General features: G+C 39.5%; 2 protein-coding genes across 3 annotated transcripts; both read left to right on the forward strand.

The window, feature by feature from the left end:
* The first annotated feature begins 3827 nt into the window (after positions 1-3827).
* LOC149068567 (E3 ubiquitin-protein ligase RNF34-like) lies at positions 3828-4487 on the forward strand. The gene has a single exon (XM_089251149.1). The coding sequence runs from the start codon at positions 3828-3830 to the stop codon at positions 4485-4487; it is 660 nt and encodes a 219-aa protein (XP_089107275.1).
* A 4190-nt stretch (positions 4488-8677) lies between these two features.
* LOC149068568 (uncharacterized) lies at positions 8678-18588 on the forward strand. 2 transcript variants are annotated; one of them, XM_089251133.1, is made up of 2 exons: positions 8678-8926; positions 17684-18588. In XM_089251133.1, exons 1-2 carry the CDS (start codon positions 8715-8717, stop codon positions 18423-18425), a joined length of 954 nt encoding a protein of 317 aa, XP_089107259.1. In that variant the 5' UTR covers positions 8678-8714; the 3' UTR covers positions 18426-18588. The 2 variants fall into 2 exon arrangements, 1 of the variants encoding a protein (XP_089107259.1); XR_016195147.1 differs by lacking the exon at positions 17684-18588 and adding an exon at positions 15440-17658 and having other exon boundaries at positions 8799-8926.
* Positions 18589-19551: the final 963 nt, after the last annotated feature.

A 19551-nucleotide genomic window follows, 5' to 3' on the forward strand; every position in this document is an offset into this window, starting at 1 on the left:
CACTGAGACATTTGAATTTAAAAAACGGTTGAAATTTGGAAGGAAAAAAGCGTCAAATGCGAGTGGAACGGTTTTTCCAGGGGGTTTTTTTACAGCTTTTTTTTGCCACCTTTCGTCCGTTTTTCGAATATTCCAGTGAATATTGCACTTGGAAGCATTGAATTTTTTCTTATTTTTGGCATCAGGAGAGACAGGGCAACAACTTTATTATTGGGTTTTGGGGTGCACGAGGACTGTATAAAAAGTTAATTTTTTTTATTTTAATAACTATACAACTCCTTGAAACATGAATGACATATCTGAGTACTATACGTTATTTGGAAACTTTTTCTGACTGGAAGTATACCTCTATGATCAATGGTTCGCCAAGTGAAATGCCAAACCCCCGTTTGCTATGCACCCTGTTTATATAATCGTTGAAAAAGTTGAGACATAGAGACTTCTGATGTCACGAGACGTGACGTATCGAATTTATTCTCATTCGCGAGAAACCACGTGACCCGTATTTCTCGGGGACATCCCCGTATTTTTGCGTAATTTTGTCCGTCCTTATTTTTTTTAAACGAAAAAAAAAAGTTCCCGTTTTTCCCGTACTTTTAACCAAGGGAGGGCGTGGGGTTGCGTCTGCCCCCGGTTCTGGACCAGGAAGGGCATAGAACTTAGCCTACTCTTTTTCCGTTGAAGATTACGTGGAAAGTGGGGGGGGGGGGGGGAGAGTGCCAAAATTGATACTGGCTCCGGGCAACAGTAAATTATTGTTTCTAGTTTCGGCCCTGCTTCCAACAAGCCTACGTAAGTTTTTAATTCTTTACTAAAAAATTAAGGATTAAAATTATTTTCCGCACTTTCTATGCATATAAAATTGATTTTCTGTGTGTGTGTTCTCTGTACAAATCTACAATTTCAGACCGATCGTCGCCAAATTTCGCAGATATACGAAAAGGGGCCCGACTTAAACGATAGGCTACTTTAAAAGTTTGTCAGTGCTGGGCAAATGCCCAAAATGGGTGAAAAACTGTCAGGCAACAATGGTTCCTGTGCCTCAACGACGACTTTTGGAATGTTTACTCCAGTTTCCGTGATTCTCTAACAATGCGTTTCAGACATGCGTAACAATAGTTTGTCACTTCTTTAATGTTGCCAATATTATATGCATAAAAGTCTATTCCTTTACAATGGTTTGCCACTTTTTCAATCCTCCCAGTATTTGAAGAAAACCCAGACAGCGGCGGGTATTGTAGCGAGTCTATATCAAAAATATATTGAAAAAATTACGACCTTCTTTGTTTTAAATCGAGCACAACTCATGAGCAGAGATACGGGGGGGGGGGCGTGGGGGCATTGCCCCACCCCCCACACTAGCGCCAAAGGTGGAGTCGACTGATCTAATGTATATATGTATAGACATCATCATCGTGCCCCCCCCCCCAGACTTCCAAGTCTATCTCCGCCTATGGCACAACTCCAGTCTATCGCAATGGGCAATTTACTACCTAGTGAGTTGTGCCGGAAGTACGTGTACCTAACAGTTTGAGTGCGTGTACGTGTCAGCCCGTTCGGGTCTGAGACCGTTCTCGTAAGTACGTAAGCGAATACCGTTCCCTGATTTCAATTGCGTTGCGTTGTGTATATATAAAGTATAACCCAGGCAAAGTTTACGCAAAGTAGTCATACACGAGATGTTGGAAGTTAATTAGTTTATTTACACTGTAGTTAATTGAATTAATGCTATTTGTATTTCTCATATTACCATCCTTATTAAAAGAAATTAATACAACTCCGGTCAAAAATACTTAACAAATTCTTCTATTGTCTCCCAAAACATTTAAGTTCTTGGCCCTGAACATTATATGACCCGTGATTTTTCATTACACCTCAGTTCGCCCCCAAAACAATTAATTACTAGAACCTACACTATAATTCACATATGGGAGAGAGAATATAATCCATGCATCACTCGCCATTGAGAGACCCTTCTCCACTTAGTAGCCCATCGCAGCATTGCGTCTCGATCCTCGATTACCCGAGCTTCACACCCTTCGGTCCTGATTATATTTTCTGGCTTCACTGCTCATGTTTGCTTCTCTTCTCCAGAGCTCAATTTCTCTCTCACTCTCTGTATCCAGATTTTCTCTTCCATTTAAGATTTCATTACGGACGTCCCAGTCCCTTCATCTTTATCATCGTTTGCCCTTCATCTCTAATTGCAACCCCCTAAATAAAGGGATTCTACTTCTACTTAAATGGCCGTCATCTATTCTCAATCTTGATATTTATCTATTCATTCGTTGGTCCCCTTTATTTTCTACGATTCCCCGCTTTTTCTCCAAGAAAACACTCCTCGGACGATCCCTTTTGCCTAGGGCACCCTGAAGTACAACCGACTAGACGCTTTGTGACGGTAACTAAAAGATTCCCTAATGAATGGAGATTGCCCCATCTACTTACATCGGCCTGTGATTGTATTTCTTTTAATTGGGACTATGTTCCCACCCGCTTGGAAAAAGCTTCTTTCATGACACCACTTACTTTAAACCCTCAAGAAACATGTCTACCATCCATAGAAACAACCATTCTTATTTACGTTCCTATTATTCAATTATTTGTTTGCTGTACTATAGTATATCGGTTACTGTCGCCTGCTATCGGCGCCTGACCTACAGTTCTAAATAGTTAAATCCAAAACTAACAAATTAAAATACTCCAAACTATCAAATTTTAAATATATCTGAAAATAATAATTTTAAACATTCCCTCTATTTCTATTTTAACTAGCACAAGCTAGTTAGCATACGGTGATGTCTGAGTTTTCAATGCTACCATCAAGTGTAATGATGAAAATTATGACTAGAAATATTTATCATCACACGTGTTTACCAGGAAAGCTTTTTTTTACATATATACTTCCACTGCTACGATCTGCAGTAGCACACGCTTCATTTCCCACCAATTGGTAATTTTTCAGAGATTTCCGTCACAATTGACAGTTTTGTTTACTTGTGGCATCGTTTTTGGCTACATTTGACAGTTTTCCTTAATTTTGGGATCCCGAATTTTCGTATTTTTCTGAAAGATATAGGATCAGCTCAGTCATGACACTAGTTGAATACAATGGCGCCGGGTGACGCCGTTAAAAATGGTTGAGAACCGCTGTCCTAGAGCATGTACGAGCTTGTGAGCAATCAAAACAGTCTGTAAGCACGTGAGCGATCAAAACAGTCTGTAAGCACGTGAGCGATCAAAACAGTCTGTAAGCACGTGAGCGATCAAAACAGCGAGAAAGCATGTGAATGACCAAAAGAGTGAGTGACCTAGAGATCCAGAGATCAGGTCAGTGAGTGATCAAGAAAACGGGCAAGTATATGAGTGACCAAAAGAGTGCCTTTAAGACAGGGGTGGGGATAAGTGGGCTATAGTTCATTGTTGCAAATTTGAAGAATGAATGGTCCAGAAAATTAAACTAGAACGGGAGAAGGGCGACAAAATTTATGTAGCCCGCAGGCGGGAAAAACCGTAAATTCACCTCTATCAATCCACCCCCTTTTTTCTTCTTGGCTAGATCTCGCAAAATCCTGAGGTTCCTCGGAACACCTGTTTAGAAACTCGTACAGGATCCGAGCAAGAAAGCAGTTATAGAGGCTCGACCATCGATTTCCTCGCATCATCCAGCGCGCGTATCCTTCCTAATCAACGCGATTCCTCGAGGAGACGGTTCATTCGAAAAACCAAACCTAACGGAAATAGACGGATCCGAACGCTGCTAGTGCACCTGCCGAATAAAGTACAGCGTAATCTCCGGGAATCTCACCGAAATCGGGAACAGAAACATGGACGGCGATAAAAACACCTCCACCACCATCTGCAGGCATCCATTCTGCACGGCGTACAGGGCAAAAGACGAGCTACACGAGAACGGCGATTCCTGCCTCCTGTACGGCACCCTGCATCTCAACGAAGCGGTGCTCGCCAAAATCGGGATGAAAGAACTTTCGACCTGTATGGACGTCCACGAGCTGGCCGTCTACGGACGCAAGAGGAAAGAAGACGTCGTCCAGATGATCATGAACTCCATGGTTTTCGGGCAAGGGACATACGGCCCTCGTAACGTCGACGCCCTTCTCAGGCACTATAAATACCTCCAGAAAGAGGTCTCCCAGTTTGAGGTCACCGTGCTGAAGGCCATCCTGCTCAAGTACGGCGTGGACGTGTCCGACTGCACGGATAAGTCGGACCTAGTGAGGAAGGCAGAAGCGGCACTGAACGACAACAAGCCCGATTTCTTCATGGGTCCCTCCGACGGACAGCCGGGGAACGAGGTCGTCGACGACGACACCGACAGGTGCAAGATTTGCTACGAGAACTTCATCGACTGTGTCCTACTGCAATGCGGACACCTGATCAGCTGCACCTCATGCGCCCGCTCGTTCGCAAACTGTCCGATGTGCGACAGGCGCGTCGACCGATTGGTGCGCATCTACAAATCGTGATGCGCCCGCACCATCCCTCTCCGCTCAGCAATCCGATTGCATTTCGTTATGGACATTTATTAGAATTTATCCACGTCGAAATCCCACTCCATGAGAATGTAATATATCAAGATTAAAATTGTAAATTGTCAAAATTCACATCAAATGTCTTCGAGTAATCAAATTTGTCAGAAAATTAGTGTCCCTTTTTTCAAACTTTTTTTTCAGGATTTTTATATATCCCAGATATTATCAACTAATAACCCGTGGGTTAAATGTGGCTCTCGGGAGTTATCTGATATGTGGTTTGCGACCTCAAACTCAATTTTTTAAAAGTGAACCAAGCGGCACATTTGTACAGATCACTAAAGGGAGCCGTGGCATATTCACGGATCGCTTAAATGACTCGCGGGACTTTTTTTTGGTTGATAAAGCTTTTCTTTTGCTCTTTCAATTCGAATTTGGTGCCACTCCTAGAGCGGCACCCAATGCGACCGCATGGTTCACGAGCCGTTCCTCCATAGGTGAAGAGGGAGGCTCACATAGAACTGTTTGCTCTTAACGACAGTCAAAGGGAAAAATTTGTACTAGGAGCACGCTCATATCTCTTACATAACTTTTGTGAAATACCTATTACACTGCTGAAAAAAAAAATGTTTTTTTCTGTGTTCTCAAAGATATTTCAGTGATTTTAAGGCACATTGGGGCAGCTGATTCCGAATCTGGCATTGGTTTTGTCAGATTGGCTCTAGTTTCTTGGATAAAATGAAAATCAAATTTCTCAATGAATAGACGTCATAATCATCATCAGCATCACTTTGAGGGACAGCCACAGGATGATCCCCCATAGAAATCAATGTTAAAACTGCCGATTTTAGCGTAGAAATGCGGAAATTTTTCAAAACCCCATTAATTATTTTAAAACCCCATCAATAATTTTGAAATTTGAATTGAATTTTTTTGGATTTTCGAAATATCAAGTTCGCTTAGAGATACGAAGCCCAGAACATTTAATATATAAAACAATTCACCGGACCCCTACTTTTGAGATGGATATTCAGGCAATAACATTGATTTCAACTTTTTATTTACATCTTCTCAAACGCAAAAATGAAAATTAATGTCTCCGTATTGTCTTATATTATCCAATTGCATCAATCCATATAGTTTATGATGTTTCGAAATTATTTATGGACCCCTAAATTACATTGAAGAAATTACGCAGCTTCAATTAAACATTTTTTGAAGCAAAAACAGGCAGATCAATAACTTCAACTTCAAAAAAAAATTTCGAAATATCTAGCTCCCATCAAAAAAGGAAAAAAAGATTCATTTCTACGTTTTTTAATTTAGATTTGCGTCTTTCATGAGTCGCCATATTGGTTACCTTGTCTACGGTTTGTATGTCCCTCAAGAAAGAGGAAAATATCACGTGATCCAAAAGGCCTCATGTTAAATACATTAGCAGTCATGGCCCCCCACAAAGGTGGGGCTGACAGCGTTGTAGCCCTGGATAATTCTCATCATGTTTTCCCCCCCTTTAAATTCAATATAGGAGGCCCCGTAAAAGTCTGATCTGGAGGCTCAAAAAAGATCCCAGTCTAGGGGGCCATGAAGCAGCATACAAATTACATTGATGAGAGTATGCATTATCCCAAAAACTAGAGCCAATTCGGCAAAACCAATGCTAGATTCGCAATCAGCAGCTCCAATATATAAACTAAAATCACTGAAATATCTTTGAGAACAAAATCAGGGTTATATATAAATTGTCCCACACCTTTTCAAAACATCGGGTTGTTGAAGACAATGAAATGTTTGCACCTTCTGTTCTCGTGTTACTCGAACTCCCTCTCGTACAAGGAACTCTCTCAAGGTTTATAGCAGTGTTTCTCAACCTTTTGAATTTCGCGGCACCCTTGGAAATAACATTAAAAACTTGAGACACCCTTCCTTGAATACAGAATACAGTGAACTACAACAAAAATTCACTGAGTGAAAATACATCAGTAGAGTTTTGTTCGATTAAATCATTAAAGGGAAACTTGTGATTGATGCTTAGAGCACAGATACTTTAAATCAGGCCTTATAGTTGGCTACGAAACATAAATTGTCCTCAAGGTCTTGCAATCTATTCCCTGGCCGCTGTGCGGTCGTAGGGGGGGGGGGGCATCGTCCTGGACTCTCGTCCTGAGGATCCACAGGTTCGAACCTCATTGACGGCACAGTGGTGGTCGGCTGAAGTTGGTTTTCTGTGGTTTTCCAGCTTCGAAGTGCGAATGCAAGCCGGGTTCCCATTTGAAAAAATCTCTCCGCAGAGAGCAGGCAGACCAACAACACGATACTGACGAAGATAAAGCTAAGAAAGAAAACTGGCCTTGTGCGGGGAATCGAACCCATGTCGTCTCACTTGCCGCGTGAGCGCCCTAGATCATTAAACCAGATAGCCAACGAATCCTCTTTCCTCAGAGCTTGTGTGCACTGAGTGGGGTCGTGCATAGACCTAAAGACAGATTTAGCTCGGGCCAAGTCTCACATTGCTGAAACTGCCACCTGATGGCGACTTATCCGATTAGTCTGCCATGCATCAGAGTAATTAATTCAACTTTGTTTATTTTAAGACCCTATATAAGTGGACCGTAATATTTTTTTGATTTATCTCCATAATATCCCGCGGCACCCCTTAGCCCATATCGCACCGGTTGGGAAACACTGGTTTATAGAATATATAATCCTCTCATGCGGAATTCTCTATCTGCACTTAAAATTATTGCTGGAGTCAAGGAAACATTTATTTTCTGGATATTATGCTGAAGTAAACTCGGAAAGAAAAGTCATCTTGTCTCCGACGGCACACGAACCCAGGCCCTCTTGCATACCGGGCAAGCATGCTACCATCTACACCACTGGAGACACGACCCTGCTTTCCTTATTTCACGCACTGTGGTGTGTGGCGCTGAAGTAGAAACATTAGTAGCCTCTCTTAACTTCAGGAAATAGCCCCCAGGTGGGACGAAATTGTTAACTTTTTCAGGATTTTTTAGTGATTATTCTGAGGATTTTTATGCATATTTTGTCATTTTTAAGTGCATATTCTAAGGGGTTTTTTTAAGCATTTTTCGGCATTTTTAAGTGCATATTCTGAGGGGTTTTATACATATTTCGGCATTTTTAAGCGCATAGTTTTAGAGCATATTGCAGCACTTATAGTGCATATAATCTGGGCTCTACTTAAACGACTTCAAATGTAAAAAACATATTGGTACTTGAACTTTTCAAGGGCAGCCATTAATTTAAATTAAGAACATGCCATAATTAAACATTGTCATAATTAACAGTCGTAATTATAATTAAAATAATTGTGTCGTTTTTAGCAAACAAATGCAAAATTTTTGATTTGAAATGGTTTTTTTTTTTATTTTCGTGAATAAATGCAAAATTTAGATTTTTTTATTTGCGAAATTCACGTACCTCTAACCCTCTCAGACCCGAGCATTCGTTTTTTGGAATTTTCAAAATATTTTTGCAGTTTTGATATACAAAAAATACCTTAAAAACATAAATGCCATCAAATCTTCAATTTTTATTTATTTTTTCGTGAAGAAATAATTCACTTCGTTCAAATTTTTTCAGCCAAGTTGATGCAGGGTATATTCATATTCACATACAAATTTTTCCAGAATTTTATTTCTAAATTTTATGCAATAAATCACATTTTTTCAGGAAGCATTTTCTCCTGTAATCCATCCTTAAAAAACCTCCTGAAAGTTGAAATTCAAGTGCTGATGAAAGTCCCCAAAGTTCATCCTCACCACATTTCTAACTCAAAACTTACACAATCCTTCAAGTTCGGGCTCAACTCCTCTGAAGCCAAAAGAAAAAAATAATTCTACAGTGAGAGAAAAAGTAACCCACACAATTTCTTTGTGACACCAGGGCCTGAAAAAAAGGCTTGGATAATACAATCATGACGACATCGAGGAAGAGAAACGCGATACGCGTGCAACCAATTTCTTACAGAGACGTCCCAGCTTCAAACGGATTTTCAGAAGAAAATAGGAAAGACACAATAAATTGGGTGACAACTTCCTTTCCGGAAGTACTTCCGGAAATTAATAAGGCAAATTACATCACATACATGCGCCTTTACGTATTAATTTTTCTTCTTCCCGAGGAATTAGAAAGTGGAGGATTATAGCAGTTGCAAGTGTGTTATGGAATAACAATAATCAATGCATTCCGCGGATTATGATGTCGGGATGTGAGATCGGTTGCCCGAGCGTGACTAATACTCTTTACTTATTCTCTGCAACGGAACAAGTGAACCCGATCGAGGAAAGTCTCTCTCCGATTAATTTCCATCTGCGTCTAACATATATAAAAACCATCTCGGCTCGGATTTCAATCACAATCCACATTTCCACCAACCCGAAAGGACAAACAATTAACTTCTCCTTAAGGTACGTCAGTGATACTGTTCCATTATTTTTTGTCATTGTATTATACAGCAAGAATCCGTTACAACTATAGTTCTCATAATCACGAGGAAAAATTGTCGTTATAACGGACTTCTAACTTAACGTTATAAGCGAATTTCCATTTTTATTGCTTTTATATTATATGCATTGAAACGGTTTTTGGATCGTTTCGTTCTGATGTCATTGAATGAACAGAAATCTAGTCATGAAAATTGATTTTTGTCACAGCAGATAAGTCTCGAAGATAGTTTTTCATTGAGTTTCGCATTATTAAAGCGATTTAGTCGACCAACTGAACAATTAGAGGTTTCAATACTACAGTGAGGCTCAAAAGTTTATAGACTCTTGTTTTCTCTGTATAACTTTTGTAGCACGTGGTATAATGAAATACAATTTTTCTCACAGAAAATGAAAAACATTTTTTCCATAGTATAAAGAGCATTTTTCATAAAATTATAAAAATTTTATTTACAATCCTTAATTTATTAAAATTACGTGTCCCACAAGTTCGTGTAACCTAGCGAATATACGCAAATTCATCATAACGCGTGATCGTGAAGGCTTGAAACTTATAAACGCAGTAAAGACGGAATAAAGTGCGAGAAAATCTTATGTTTACAGGACGGCAAAAGCGGCAACGTAGATTACTGTGGACGAGATTAACAAAATTTTGAGATCGAAGTTGCAAAGTAAGCCTACTGAATATTTTTCAAAGGATGGAAATCATTGCAAAAGCATAATTTATCGCGCTTTAGCCAGTAAGACACCTATTCACGTTCGGGAAGTCCTAAAGCCTCCTAGATACTACTAGGAGGTACTTCTGGGAGGCTTTGTGTCTACCCAGGTGATGTTCATTTGTGGAACCGATTTCCGATTTGAGGATGATATGGGCGGCCTCTACATTGAACGGATACACACAAAAATACATAGAGACACACCAGATAATCATTTCATTCTTCTGGATATATACCAGGGGGAAGGGTTAGAACTAGTGTTTCTCAGCATGATAATGTTCCCATGCACATTTCCAACGTTGCGGAAACCTGTTTAAAAATAAAAAATGTGATTCTAATGGACTGGCTACTGATGAGTCCAGATCTCAGCAAGATAGAAAGTCTGTGTAATTACTGATAAAGTCTATTCCAATGGTCGGCAGTTCAGCTCGGTAAACGGTTTGACGTACGCCATACAAACGGAATGGTATAATTTGGACCCACAACTCCTACAAACAAGGCCGTAGCGGGGGAAGGGGGGGGGGTGTTTGGGGGTCTGACCCCCCCCCCCCTCCCCGAAATGTGAGAAAATGACTGAAAAAAAGGGAAAAGGATGGCCATATCTATTGTTCTATCATTTTGGTCCCCCTCCGAACGAAATTTCTGGCTGCAGCCTGCCTACAAAGTTAAGTTCTTTCAATGGAAGTTCGATTGTTTGATATCGTTCGAAGTAATGGAAAAATTATGCTTATTAATTAACACACGTGTGTCAGAATTTATAATGTGTTTGATTATTGTATAGACTTTTGGGAGAGAGCTTATAATATCACTGCTCACTTCCATGACTGTGTAGGCTCGTCAAACTTTTCCTGCTTTTCGGAAAGTCTTTTCTTCAGAAATTTTTTTCTCACATCGCTCCCAACGCAATCTAACCCATAGGATTCTATGTTATAACCGTAGCTTCAACCGGCCCCTGGAACATTCCATCGCCCCCAGGGGGCGTTAACGCCCACGTTGAGAATCACTGAGTGCTGGGCCCGTGATCTCTTAGTCACTGGGGAGAGACTAGTGTCGAATAAAATCATCACATAATCCATATAGGCGATGGCATGGCCCCCACATCCTGGAGCAGGGCCCCTAGGCTGGGATCTTTTTCGGGCCCCCCGACCACACTTTCACGGGACCCTTTATGATGAATTTATAGCGTGAAAAAACAAAAAAATGCTGAAAATCGTCCCGGGCCCCAGGGCTGGAGCCTTGTCAGCCCACCCCTTGTGGGGGCCATGGGCGCTGGAACCTGGGGAGCCAGATTATTTCAGCAATCCCCCCCAATCCCGTATTTTTCTTGAGGAAATAGGGTCAGCTTAGCCCGTATAGATCCAACCGAACTAACGAGCGTCGTTCACTGATTGGCAGTCAGCTGCGATTTTTGATTCGGAATACGAATTTCTAGTTTTTTAGTTGCATTTTTAATTTGCTGTATTTTAGATGTATATGTCATCCATACTTGTTATGGGCATCTTTTCTCAGCCACCTCGTTGGGCATTTTGCCTGTGTTGTAGCCTTGTATTTATATTCAAAGAATTCGACCGATGATAGCACCCAAATGTTGAAAGGTTTTGATTTTAAAGTTTTCGGTTTCGACACTGGGAATCGATGATTTTTCTTGATACGGCAGAAAATGCTTGTTAGAATCACGGACAATGATATCACTTTTGCCAAGTACGGAACGGACCAATATCACAACATGGGGAAAAAATTCGTTTATGGTTATTGGGACTTTGTTATCAATTTTTTTTTTTTGTCTAAAGTTTTTCTTTCTGCATATTTTGGAGGATGTATAGACAGTTCCGCTTTGTGCATTTCCGCACATGGTTAACTTGAGGACAAATCCGCACAGTCTATTCCCGCACTTGCGAAAACAAAGGCCCTTCTCGTCTTTCATTTTCTGTTTTTCTTCTCCTCTACCTGGACCGAAGTTATGAGGGGGCTGTATCCACATGAAATTGTGCCGCTACTGAAATGATCTTTCATTGCATTCCATAATGGGTAAACCAAATCCAAAGATCAGAATGCGTATCCTGGGTTTGGAAGAGGAATCTAAATACAGTGACTTCCTCACGAGTCGAGCAGAGCTGGATTTTGGGAGGGGGAAAGGGGGGGGAGATGCAAAAGGTACGCTAAACTGGACAAACGCATTTCAAACATTATGCTTAATTATGAGAGCACGAAAGATATTAAAACATTTTCGGAATAATTAGCTTATATTGAAAAATTGGAGTGAACTTTGCATCGGAATTTTAGTATGTGTTTGATCATGTATAACCGGGAAATAAGAGAAATATCCAATAAAAAAATGATTACAATACTTCATAGCTAATCAGATTTTGTTAACAATGTGTTTCTCTCTTTCAACCGAAATATTCTTTATGCTTTTTCATTATAGCACCGAATTATTGTCGAATTAATAAACGAAATATTTTGCTGGCAAATTTTTGGTTATTATTTAACCGTTATTTCTACTTGGAGCTCTGAGTTTTTTTTCAGACGGGAAAGTGAAAAATTTTCACTTCGCACTATTTTCAGTTATAATATTTATGTTGAGGATTCAAATTCATGTTACGCACGGAATCAATAAGTGTGATAAATTTTAGTACGTACACCTTCAAACGATTTATTCCAGAGAAAATGGTCGGAGCGACAAAACTGTTCATTTGAAGAAAAAAAAGGGTTTAAATATTTTGTAAAAACAATGATGTCTCTTTATCAGGGTAAATATTCAGATTTCAAATCTGTAAATTATTGATTTATTTTATGAGTTAATTCTGATGTGCTAAAATCAGGGTTGGCAGGTTTTTGACGGTTTAAACTGTCACGTCAAAACCCTTCCGTCAAGTCAGAATGGCTAAGTTTGACTATGATATGGTACGGTATATTTACTAGCATTCATAATGAAATGTTTTTTCAATCGAAGCTGTATCTAAATGTGCAAAACAATGCTTTGGGTATCAAGTCCTTCCAGCTTTGCTTTGATTGAAAATACTCTTTAAAAATCTGGATTCGTACAGTCTATGCCATTAAAGTTTTAAGTGAGAATGAATGAATTGGTGTATTAATAGATGCTGCACAAAAAAAAATTATTTCCGATGAAATTTTGGACAAATCAGAAAAAACATCAAATCATCAATCATCAATCATCATTAAAAACATCAAAAAATAGGTAATTTTTCTCAGTAGCTACAGTCCATGTTAACCTACATTAGAAGTAAGTGTTTTGTTAACTAATATATCCATCAGGTTTAAAAAAAACTATTTGACAGCATTGATAATAAGTTTTTGACTGCTTTAATACTGAGGTAGTCTCTGAGGTCAAAAACCTAACCCTGATGCTCTATCGCACATATGAATAAACAGAACACGGCTAATCAGTAGTTTAAATAAAATAGACCATAAAATATCACATATTATCTGTTCTAGACACTTTGTATGCCGAAATGTTTTAAATTGCAAATTATAATTAATATTTTGTTTTAGTTATTGTGATAAATTAATGTTTAAAAATAAAATTTAATATACAAAAAAAAAAGTTTCTCCTCATGTTATATACCTATTGTGCTCAAAATATTATCCAAGAGCATTCATTTAGGTTTTTGACGGTTTACGACAGTTTTTGATGGTTTAAACCAGTTTTTGACGCTTGTCATGTCAAAAACCCAATCCTGGCTAAAATGTGCATTCAACGCATTCAACGTGGGTGACACTTATTTTAATTTAATTTTTTAGTAAAATACGTGTCGTGGACGTATCGCAAACTAATGAACTGGTTAAGGAAGAGAACATTAGTGATAATTATTTTTTTACATTTGTCAAATACACTGACTTCAATTAATAATTATGGATAATCGCCAGAAAGTGATAAACACATTAAAATTCATCGAATTAATCGAGGTGGTTGGGTGATTATGCATAATCACAACTTTCATCAGCAACTTTCCCGTAAAATTTGAGAGTAAAAAATAGTTTGGAGTTAGATATTCCAAAAAAAAAAAAAATCGACATTCTAGTGATGAAAGATAGTTGAACTTTAACAATGTGATGTGCATATAATTCCCATACAATTTCTATCTACTTAAGGAAGGGAATAAAAGAAAGTAGGGGTAGAAAGAGAAAGGAAAAAAAAAAGAAGATATTTATAAGAAGGGGCTTGATTGTGCGGAAATGTGTCCAAATTCTCCCCTATGAGGAAATGCGCCGTGCGGATCTGTCGCCAAACCCTTTTGAAGCTAAGGTTGAAAAAGACATTTTTTCCCTATCGTTATGAATCTGCAAGATTATGTAGTAGGTGAGGAAGCTCCCTTTTTCACTATATCCGTACTCAATTCACTATTCCCTAATCGGGCCGTAATAGCCACTATGATCCATGTACATGTAGCGCTGTTCTCACAATGGCTTTCCTATATAGTGAAGGCATGTGTGAGGTTAGAAGAAAGTCCTTTCTTCAGTTCATTGCCAGTTTCTTTCATCTGACTACATTCGCAGCTCTTCGGACGGAAAACTTTCACAAGGGAATCTATGAAAAGTGTCGTACATTATAAAAAGTGTCGTACATTATAAAAAGTGTCGTACATTATAAAAAGTGTCGTACATTATAAAAAGTATGGAATACATTATAAAAAGTATGTATGTATGTATTCCTAATACACATTCCATTCTAACTTCTCACAATTTCGAAATTTAAAAAAAAGAAGAAAAAGATTCTAACTGTAAATAGGAAAAAAATCTACAACTTCAAAAAATTATACAACGTCCAACTTTTACAATTTTGGTAATGTAAACGTTAAAATAAACTAAACAAAAAAGTACAAATAAATTGTTACAATGTTATTGGACATTGCGGAAAGTGTGCTTGTTGGCTGAGTGTCTGTGGTTCCCAACTTCGAGCCGATCTTCCAGTTAAAAAGTCTCGCCACAGAGAGCATCAGGCCTTCAACGGTACAAATATTCAATCATTACACTTCAATCACAATTTGAAATGTAGACGGCAGTATTAAAAAAAAAGTAGACGCAACACTAGATACACGCTCAGACTATTAGTTGCACACACTTTGTTCCAGACTCTGCCACGAAGCTGGAGTGGAAGAGATCTCGTCCACGGGATAAGTCCGGTTGCGGAGTGCTGTCGTTTATTCAATGTTGGTTGAGTGTGGGGATCGGTTCTTTTCCGCTTTAGATGATTATAAAAAGGATTAAATTACTCTTAAAAATTTGCAGTACCTCTTCGTAATGGAGAGCTTGGTGATCCCAATCCTTGGTTGGTATCTGTTGGTGCTCCATGTACAGTACTGTATTTATAAAGTGATTTAAAATGATTTTATCACTTCAATTTAAACCAAAGCAACTTCTTGCAGTGAAACAAACTTTAAACCGCCTCGGTTTGTCAACAAAATATAAATTTCGTTTCGAAATTATTAAAACACCAGTGGAGCAACAAGTGCAATTATAACACGATTGTAAGTGGATTTTTTTGTACGACCCATTTCGGAAGCCATCGCAAGCCAAGTTTGGGTGGCAACCTATAAGTTAAGAACCTCTGGATTATATTAATGATCCAATGTTTGAGGACCTACCGGAAATTAATACGTGACTTTAGAGAAGTTATGTGTTACTTGCGGTCAATCTTTTTTTTTTTAATGGAGGTACGCATGTTTGTGTATAATTATTGTTGGATTTTTTCCAGAGTTAAATAACCATGTTCTGTTGCACTTGCCTTACTATTTTGCAGTCCCTACATAAAACGACGCAAATTAAAAATGGTAAGCATCACCAAAAAAACCTGTTTCGCACTTGCCGTCGCAGTAGTTCTGCTCTGCAGCGTGATGGTGGACGTTGAGAGAAGCTCCGCAGTCGCCCAATACCACAAAGGGCACGGCATCGCTGAATTGCTGGCTTCCGGTCTGGTAGTGAAAATGCTGAGCCAAATGGGTCATCACCACTGTCATCATGGACATCATCATCACCATGAAGATTAACGATAAATATCGTATAGTCAATTGAATTATGCAGACAAATTTGTACATATTATAAAGTCACTCATCAACAAATCTTGTAGAAAAAAACTGTCATTTCTTTATTATTATCATGTGGTAATAAAATAAAATTCAAAGCTCACAAATAATCAGAATCTCTCGGATTATTTTATTTCATTAGCAGATTAATCGCCGGTGAGTACCGTGATGATCCGAAAGATCAAAATTATTGTTATGGTAAAAGGTTTGGTGTCTCTTTCACATCCCGTTTTCCAGATATTTACCTGTTATTCTGCTCAAATTTCACAATCTCCTCTCTGCGCAAAGATCAGAGACTACTACTACACCATGCATGAACAGTGCCGTCTTAAGGCATGGGCCCACCCGGGCTCGGCCCGGGGGCCTCAAGAGAAAAAGGGCCTCACAAAAATTAAACTTGGTTGAAATTTTCAAGAATTTTCTAGGTAGGGACTCAGAAATATCACTCTGTCCTTAATACGGCCCTAGCCCTCGAGCACCCGCAGTATTTTTTAGCACCAGTCTGAGTAATCCCAGAATTAGTTCAGAAAACAAAATCCCCTACATCAAGTCGATAGCCTACGGGTCAACAACACTTCCGACGCCTCTGCACATGAACCTCCTCTGGGAAATTTCTAACAAATTGGTGAATATTGAAAAGTGTTATGTGCGTATGTATTAAGTTATGTTAACGTATTTATGATGTCGGTGTTGTGCATGTTTTGTGTTCAAGGAGTGCTCCCTTCTGTCTTCCATTCTGCAAGTGAAAGTGGCCGATGATTGAATTTTCGTGTCATGTAAGTATCATGTTGAAGGTCTACCTGCTCTGTATAGAGAGTCAAATCGGAGACTGAACGAGGCCAGATACTGTAAATCTTGGCAATCATAGGCCTTCAACGATTACCTGTACTATTCGATGGCAATATCGTTGATCTAGGGCAGGGGTTCTTCAACTTTTCGTGATTGCTAGAATTATGTCCATCATCATCAAACGAAAGTCACCCTTATGGCCACTTTGCATAATTATAGTCCTAGTATGCAATTTCTACACCAATGAAGCGCCAATCAAGTGTTCGTGAGCATTAAGCACTCTTCGGGCTTCGGGGGAGCACCATTCTCGAGCAATCAGGTTGAAGATGGCTGGTCTAGCGTGTGCATAGAGAGTGGTTTACTGTTCTGAAGTGGATGTTGAAAAAAATAGTTGATTCATCTCAGGGGTATTAGGTTTAAAGTTGCAAGGACTTGTATGTGAATCTGGTTGAGCACTCCCTGACCAAAGCAATTGAAAACATCAGACGAAGCTGGTGCTGCATGTTCTTGAGCATTCTCAAGCGTCCTTTATTTGGGGGCATTCACCCTCATGCTGCTGTTCTGTGATGACAGTTATGCCACGAGTCTCCTAGAGTCTTCGTTGGCACTGACGTGCTGCACGACCTCCAGCACATTTGCATTTTATCCATTTCCAATGTTGTCTTTTAGCCGTTTGCTCATAATGGTTTCTGTTTTTCTAGTCCCTACTCATATGAATGAGTGTGAAGGAAAAGTCCATTTGTGCTCTTAGGTTGGGTAGTTATGTAATTTACTCTGCTGTTTACAAACGGCATTGCCCAGCTCCATTGTACATGAAGCACGTCTACGTTATTGTTGTCAATATTGAAAACCAATCCTCTCATGCGAGTTCAACGAACCACAGCTGCGGCAGTAATAATATTGTGAATGAACAAATGGTAATTTAGAATATTATCTGGTTGGATCCCTTGAACATGGAGAAATTGATTCATTGAGATGAAACGGGCACAATATATAAACATCAGAGCACTCCTTCGACGACCTTTCCATTTCCATGCCCGTCATGCATAACTCAAAAGTTTATGAAAACGCATTTTTTCCATTAATGCTCTTTCGTGAGCGAAACTAGAAATATCGTGAATATCGAAATCATTATTATAATTAAAAAAAACCATTGATATTTTCTGTTTTAGAGTTGTAAAGAAACCCCCTACGCAGAAAATAATGGTAAACAAATCCAGGAAAGCCTTCTTCGCTGTCACTGTCGCAGTTTTTCTCTTCGGTAGTGTTATGGTGGATATTGAAAAGTCTTCCGCAGCAGCCAATGGCATGGCGGGGATGCTAGCTTCTGGTCTGATAGCCAAACTGCTCAGTCATCATGGACACCACCATTGCCATCATGGACACCACCACCATCATGGACACCACGACCATCATGGACACCACCACCATCATGGACAGCACCACCATCATGGACAGCACCACCATCATGGGCATCACGACTCGCGACACCATCTTGATGGTCAGCAATATGATGGTGCGCAACCGCATGGTGAACAACATTATGAGATTCAACAACATCCTGTCGGACAGCAGTACCACGTCGTACAGCAGCAATACCATAACGTTCCTATCGAACAAATACCCCAAGATCAACAACACCCTCTCGGACAGCAGTACCACGTCGTACAGCAGCAATACCATAACGTTCCTATCGAACAAATACCCCAAGGTCAACAACACCCGAACGAACAACAACACGAAGTTGTACAATACATTGTCGCGCACCAAGACGCTCAAAACCCATTCGAACAGCTCCAACAACACCAAGGCGTACAATACGTGCTAGAACAGCACCACCAGGATGCACAACACCTTGAGGCGCCACATCCATATCAGGGTACGGCGCAACAGTACCACGAAGTTCAAAACTGACTATGATTTAAATTAGGTAACATTAAAAAAATGCATTTCAAAGTCATCTCGAGCATCACCTTGCCATCACGAATACGCATGTGAATGTCGCGTTTAATTGTAGATACCTATTCTATCGTCAAAATTTTGTACATAACGAGTAAAAATACATGTTAAATAAAAATTTGAATAAAAATCGAATAAATTAAAAAAAAATAATTTTTGATTTTTCATTCAACACGTGCTTCTGTTCCAATGAAAATCAAGCAAAAAAGAAATTAGTTGATAAGGTTTTTGCGGCCATCATTTGATAAAAATTGTTTTTTCGGGTTCGAAGACCGTCGTCCGTTTGAGTTAGTTCTCAACGTTTCCCCAACACTAGTGGTTGGTATCATCAGGAGAATAGACAAACCGGATCAAAGTCAAGTTTTGCGGAATGCGAGGAATGCTTCGCCGAGACCTGCCCTCAGGGCAATTTCAACGGCTTACAGATGGCCTGGCAGGCTGATGAAAGAGTAACTGTGGGCAGCGAAACGCCCACGGGCCGACATAGGTTGGGAAAAATCCGCTACGAGTTAAAGTTAATTTTTTGCAGGTAAATTTTGTGCGTTAAGAATGGGAAAACAATGCGACAAATTTTGAATAGCTGAAGTCATCACGAAATTAGAATGTAATTTCGTGGAAGATGAGAAAATGCCGCCACAACCCCAACGGGTTAGTCTTTTTAGTGAAGAGATTTCGCTGTGATGAAGAAAGCCGGAGAGGATGGACGTCTGCGATTGGTCCGTTTCGGTGTAGCCCTGGGATTGGCTGGTTCCGTCTCTACTGCGTAGGATGATCTGAAAAATAGACAAGTGAGGAAAAGATCCTAGATGGTAGGGAAATTTAGTGAGACAAAGTAAATGTTAGTTAAATAAAATAAAAAGTTTTTTTTTTTTTTTTTTTTTAAATTATGAAGTTTTTTGAAGTGGTTTTTAAAATTTTTTTGAAAGTGGATAGAGGAAACGCGCGAAAGTTAGAATTCTAAAGTCAGCTCCGGTTATGTCCGGAAATTCCACCTAAGTTCTTAAGGCGGCTCGGCGTCCTGTGTAGAGGGACGGTGGATGGCTCTGCCTGTGACGGAGTCTTGACCCGTGGAGTTTGCGCT

Source organism: Pholcus phalangioides, unplaced genomic scaffold, assembly GCF_987345545.1.
Source record: "Pholcus phalangioides strain wild (caught in Gottingen) unplaced genomic scaffold, Ppha-v1.0 ptg000024l_1, whole genome shotgun sequence".
Taxonomy (NCBI): domain Eukaryota; kingdom Metazoa; phylum Arthropoda; class Arachnida; order Araneae; family Pholcidae; genus Pholcus; species Pholcus phalangioides.